This window comes from Stegodyphus dumicola, chromosome 8, assembly GCF_044657685.1.
Source record: "Stegodyphus dumicola isolate Sdum_Otavi_A_Nest chromosome 8, ASM4465768v1".
In the NCBI taxonomy this organism is placed as follows: domain Eukaryota; kingdom Metazoa; phylum Arthropoda; class Arachnida; order Araneae; family Eresidae; genus Stegodyphus; species Stegodyphus dumicola.
The window spans coordinates 113,980,655-113,986,981 of record NC_140775.1 but is presented as its reverse complement, the minus strand read 5'-3'; the positions used below and the strand labels follow the sequence as shown (position 1 = coordinate 113,986,981).

At 29.8% G+C, this 6,327-nt stretch overlaps 1 protein-coding gene and 1 pseudogene across 2 annotated transcripts; both read right to left on the bottom strand.

The window, feature by feature from the left end:
- Positions 1–541: 541 nt before the first annotated feature.
- On the bottom strand, positions 542–3,141 carry LOC146995931 (uncharacterized; annotated as a pseudogene).
- LOC146995930 (uncharacterized) lies at positions 2,269–6,260 on the bottom strand. Of its 2 annotated transcripts, XR_015042700.1 has the most exons (3): positions 5,644–6,260; positions 3,865–5,272; positions 2,269–2,399 (listed from the first exon to the last, which is right to left on the bottom strand). XR_015042700.1 is itself a non-coding variant. In XM_085822301.1 (2 exons), the coding sequence occupies exons 1-2, from the start codon at positions 5,900–5,902 to the stop codon at positions 4,908–4,910; spliced, it is 624 nt and encodes a 207-aa protein (XP_085678427.1). In that variant the 5' UTR covers positions 5,903–6,260; the 3' UTR covers positions 2,409–4,907. The 2 variants fall into 2 exon arrangements, 1 of the variants encoding a protein (XP_085678427.1); XM_085822301.1 differs by lacking the exon at positions 2,269–2,399 and having other exon boundaries at positions 2,409–5,272.
- Positions 6,261–6,327: the final 67 nt, after the last annotated feature.

Genomic DNA, 6,327 nt, shown 5'->3' with positions numbered 1-6,327 from the left:
CTTGAGATGCCTGTTGCAGTATGGCTCTAGAAACTTCTGGATGAATTGGTCACAGGGCTTCGAAAATAGGTTTTCGTGTCATAACGAACTTTGCATTTATCTTGCATAACACATCCTGTAGAGTATAAATACGGGTCTGAGAACAAGAGACCTTGTGAATCAGGTGCCAGACTTTGCAGTTAGCTGAATTACAAGTTAGTGTTTATCCTGAGAGAGTGATTTAGGAAACTTTAGAATTTATTTCATGAGCTAAAAGTGAGTTGCTAAATATCCCTATTCTCCTTGATTTGTTTTCAGCCATTTTTGTTCTGTGTGTAATAGTATTGTGCCTATTCTCCTAATAAATTGTTCATACCATCCTGCTTATCTGGACTCATTATTTAAAGAAACATCAACAATCCTATCACCTAACTGGACAATGATTACGTATATGATAAATGTGTAATTCACATTTACAGTCGAATAGTTATTATAAAGCATGACTATAAATAGATTTAATGTATGCGTAGATTAAGTATAGAATAAATGCATAGCTTAGATATACAGTAGAACAGTTATAACAATTTTATTAAATTTATAATAAGATACATAATTAAATTAAAATGAGACATCCAGATTAGTTACATAAAAATCAAATAATTTGTTATAAATACACAAATTTTAAAAATACTTAAATAGCATAATTTTCTTAAACATTATTTAGTGACTTTTCTTTTAAACTTTTGGCATTCAATTTACTGCAATACAAATGATCATACCTGGGATCTGAATTAACAATTAATTGATTTAATAAAATAGGTTTGGTATTATTTTTTTCTGCTGTTGAAGGATTTCCAAACTGTACTTTTTTACACACTTTTCGTTTTTTAACTGAATAAAATCTCTTTTGGGGAACAATTTTTTTATTTGTTGGTTCTTTTGAAATTGAAGCATGTGCTTTATCTAACAAAGGAACTTCTAATAAATGTTCAATTGCATTTAAATGCTTTTTTATTTGTGTAGCAAGATTAATGTCCATATTTTCAATGCAGTTTAATTTTTCAGAAATTGAAAATGAAGATTGAATAAGTTCACTAATGCATGTTTTACTTACTGTTAAAGATTCATAATTATTCCTAGTAGGTATTCTGTTTAGAGGGCCTATATAAGGTTCTGTCTCTTTTTCAGACATGATTACAAAATGTATATGTTTACACATATTATTTAAAATAGAATAATCATGGCATGTACATTTATAAGCTTTTAAACAGCATGAACAAAGTCTACAAGTTATGAGGCATAAATCATTACAAACATGATCTCTGATAATTTTATAAGAATTTTCTCCCAGTTCTGATGAAACTTCCCACACATCATCTTTTTTTTACACAGTTAGCATTTAAAAGCTCAGCAGCTTTATGACGTTGAAATGTTTTTGTTGTCTTCTTTGTTATTTTTCCTTTCTGATATTTTATGTAAGTGTCAAACTTTTGATCATTTACAAGATTAATTAACTCGATGATACATTTATCAACCCGTTTGGTTTTCTTCCCATCTAAATAAATATATTTTAATTTCTGATGAAATGTTTCAACATACATATTGGTGTTGATTTTAGCCCCTTTTCTGAAACAGTATGCCCACATTTTGGCTCTTTCAAAATAGTATGTCATAAAATATTTATGGAATTTTCGTGTGTCTTCATCTTCACATAGTTGCTCAGAAAATGTTTCTAACATTTTGTTGAACATTTCTTCATCTAATTCATACATTAAAGTTTTTAAATTTTTGTACACTGCTTGTCTTTTATGTTTTGGCACAGAATTCAAATGGCCTTTCCATGCTCTGTCCGCATGCCAAGCACATAATAATTTTTGGCAAGAACCAAATGTATGCTCCCATGCATTATAGAACATGGGAGCATCATCGCTCATGAAAACCTTTGGCTTGATATCAATGATCTTTTTGATGCAGTTAAAAAAGTTTACCAAAATTTTTTCTGATACTGTTGATGATATTAAGAAAGCAACTGGTATGCCCTCTTCATACTTATCAACCACAAGCAATGTTACAAGTTCAATTCCATGTGTAGAATCAATACAGATTCTATCAACATTTTTTTTTGAAATTCTGTCATTATTGCTAACATGAAATCATTTTCGTTTACATTTGCATATTTTTCTCCTTGACGTTTATACATCAGAACGGGGTTGAATTCCATTTGCGACATCGTATTAACCCAGGACCAAACACTTGTCTCATCATCTGTTAAAATTAATCCTTTAGAATTAATGCTCAGACCAAAATCCCTCTTAATGTTATGCAGGTCTTTTCTCGTTATTAACTGTTTTGTTTCAATATCATCTCTCGAAGAGAATCTTGCAAAATTCGTTTCTCTTCCACTCCCTGCAATAATTTACCTGAAATAATTTAAAAAGATAATTAGGAGATAAAAATTATATATACTATATGCAAAATAAAGTTTTTCATTTATATGAACTTGAAAAGAAAATTTTATATTATTTTATATCTACTAAATATGAATTCCATGCAAACAATGGTATGATATTAGAATATCAGCTTGCAACTGAAAAAATTTTTTTAACGAACATTTCATTGCCCTAATCAATTCTTTCAACAATATATAAAATAGTAAGTGTTTTGAAATTTGAACATCAACTTAAGGAATACAGCAACTGAGACCAATATTTATCCAGCGCTTTTTGCATTTCTGCCTTATAAGACACAAGCAACGTAAGTTGCAATGTTTCAGGAAGTGAAATGTTGGTACCCTAAGTAGAAGCCGGACATTATAAAATTTGATTTTGAAGCCGCAGCCATCAATAGCTGTATGTTAGAATTTCCCAGTTCGACTATATTCGGTTGTAACTTTCATTTTAATCAATGTATGTGACATAAGATGAATGGGGAGAAATGGGTGTAATAAAGGAATATAAAGAGAACGAAGATATAAGACATGTCTGTAGAATGATTTCTGCCTTAGCTTACTTGCCAATAGAACATGTAGATGATACTTAGAGCATTGTATAGGAAAAAGCTTTTAGCATTGACAAACTTACCACATTCATTGATTCTTTTGTCGAGTAGTGAATGGAAAATCAAAATATGCCCATTAAAATACGGAATGTACATGGACAGCATCATAAGACAAATAATTCTGTTGAAAGGTGGAATTCTAAATTAAACACAATCACTGGCAGAAACCAGCCTATTGTGCACTTATTAGTTAAAATACTAAAAGAAGAAACACAAAAAAGTGTCTTTTAATTTGAAAGCCAGAGAATTAGGCGACCCTGAAATAACAAGGAAAAAAGCATATGTAAAATTGGATGAAAGAATTAAAAACATCCTAAAAGAATTCGAAACATCAAACAATTTAGAAAAATGTCTAAAATCTTTAAGTTTTGTAACTAGGTTGGACTAAATTGTAAATTATATTTATGCCTTTATAATAAAGGATAGCTAGTATTTATTTACTAGTATCTGTTTTGTATATTTTACTTCTAATATTTATTTTTACTTACATTAATGCAGCTAATTAATTTTATGGTAACTGCACCTGTTCTAATATTTGACTCTAAAATACAGTTTTCCACAAAATCCCTGAAATTTTTATTTTTATTCCATTTTATATTTACACAAAAGTTTTTATTTTTATTACATTTCGCTATGTTTAAAATGCATTCGCACTATAATATCATAACAATTTAAATACATATAAATAATTAAATATGATTGGCAAAAATGTATTTATCATTGTAATTCGATAATCGAGTGCAAAAACAGAAAACATCGGTAAAAGAGATTTGCCACTTAAAATACTGTTTTAAATTATATTTGCAATTTTTAAAAGTATTTATTTACTTATTTATCTGCACCCTTTATCTGTTCTAAGATGGGGAAAAGATGTGCAGCTCTAACCACGATAAGTTTCGAAGTGTCTGCTCTGATCGCGAAATTGTACGTGTCCGCTCTGGCAACGTCCGGTGTAGCCACACCACCTGTTCACAAATGTGACAATAGATTACTGGCGAAAACTCTAAACTGACTATTAGCTCATGAGTATAATATAGTTACTGAAAAATGTAAATATCATGACAGATGTATCTTATATACTAAAAACTAATGGAATAAAAAAAGTATCTTTAAATTTACAAATATGCCTATACAGTAGATTAGTAAGAAATATGATACTTAATTTAATAATAAGAAAAACAATTGTTACAAATCTCAGGTTACTTAAATATAGATAATTAATCACTTTTATATAAATATTTAATATGCTGTTCATAAATACAAGAGAAAACAATTTACCATAATTTTAAATCAGGCAAAATATTAATCTTAGTTTCATCTAGATTTTGAATCAAACTTCAGCATTTTCAAGGTCCCTCTTCTTCAAGAGAATTATCCAAATTTATATTAAAAGCAGTTGACAGAGAAACACAAACATTGAACCATTCAGATAAAACAGTAATGAAATATAACAAATTAAGATATTAGAATTATAAATGTGTTAATTCCTTCATAACACATTTAGAATTATAATATCTTGGTTTTACATGCTTCATTATTATTTTCCACAGCAGACAGTGTTACGTTCATCTTTACTTTGCTCTACCCACTCCTTCCATTTTGCAAAAGTTTTGTACTCCTGAAGAGATACCTGTGTCTGATTGTCCTCAAAGCTGATAATTTTATTTAAAATCTATGCAAATTAAGTCTGCTGTTAAGCCTAATTTTAAATTTCACACTCGCGTGTTTCTCTCCCAATCTGAATTTTCCATGAATGATTTTCGTTATCAACTTCATTAATATTAAAATTCATTCACTTTTGGAATTTTGAACCACCTGTATATTAATGACAGCTAGAAAGGCTCCAACTGCATAAGTAATTATAGTTTTATTTAAGAGAAATTAATACAATCAAAATACGGTCTAACACATAACTTGCCTGCTATACTTTGCTTTTCTTGTTTAGGAATAGGGAGATGACAAAGGGATTTTTCATGCTTGTAATGTTCTTTAAAATATACAGCTTCAAAACGATTGCCAAAATCTTTTAGTATGACAGTAGCTGTGCAAGAGAAACCTGTTTTGGAAGTCCCTTGTGCTTTTAGCTGTCTTTCACCTTTGCCTTTTGCTTTGTATGTCCCACTTCTATTACAGCAAAACAGCGTCCTGGTGTAATTTTTATGTTTCTGCCCAGATGAATCTACCACAAAATGAGTCTTTGTTTTTCTTTCTTCATCCGATAGCCATGAATAAAAGTCTAATAAATAAATAAATGTATAAATTTTCATAATAAGGGCATCTGATTAGTAAATAAAAATATGCAGATTGCAGCCACACAGAAAAATAATCTTAATTGTTAAAACTATAGTGTTCTGAAATTATATGTTTCAAAGTAATTAATTTGTTAATTTTTTCAAATAAATGCATATTTGTGTGCTGAAACAGCTTAAATTAATAATACCATATATATGGTGTTTCTTCAAATAAATGTATTGCTGAACTAGCTTTAATGAAGCTATTTAATTTTAATGTAAAAAGATTAAGGGCTATATACAGAAGTTACGCAATATATTTTGCTTATTTATAATTGAACTAGGAAAACAAAATAATAAAAAGTTCATTGCATACCTTGCTTTTTTTGAAACTCCAGTTTTATACATTTGGTCATATTGCTGTAATTATGGCAAGTCTCTAAGTGAGATCTTAAATCTCTAGTAGGAAATAGTTCCCGGCATTCGTCTTCGCCGCATTTAATATTACTTCGCCTTATATTATGGATACGTATCCTATGTTTAGCTAAAGAATTTTTTGTACAAAATTGCTTCGTACAATACGTACACGAAAATGGTGCAACTTTATTATTTAAATGCGTGTATTCTTTGTGCATGCGCTTTCAAATATCTTTTCGCATAAAAAGATGAACTGCAAGATTTACATTTAAACATATCCATTTTGATAATAAAAAAAAAAGCAATATCCTTGATTTAAACAAACCGCTAACAATTAGCGAGAAACACAATTGCAGTTGGCGAAAAACCAGAAATAGCGCCTAAAACCAAAGAATCTCTATCCATATCCATATCCATATCCTGATCCTAGCTGATTGGTATTCGGCCCTAAAAAGGGCCTTTACCAATACATATTTATCATACCCTGATAAGGGCTCCTAATGAGAGCATATCCATCATAAGAATCTCTTACAGATTCTTTGCCTAAAACGTTTCGGGAGTGTCACGTGGTATACAGCCAATGACAGTGAAGATAAGCATTTTCCTCTTCTGGTCTTGAGACGCCTGTGTAGGAATGACGACT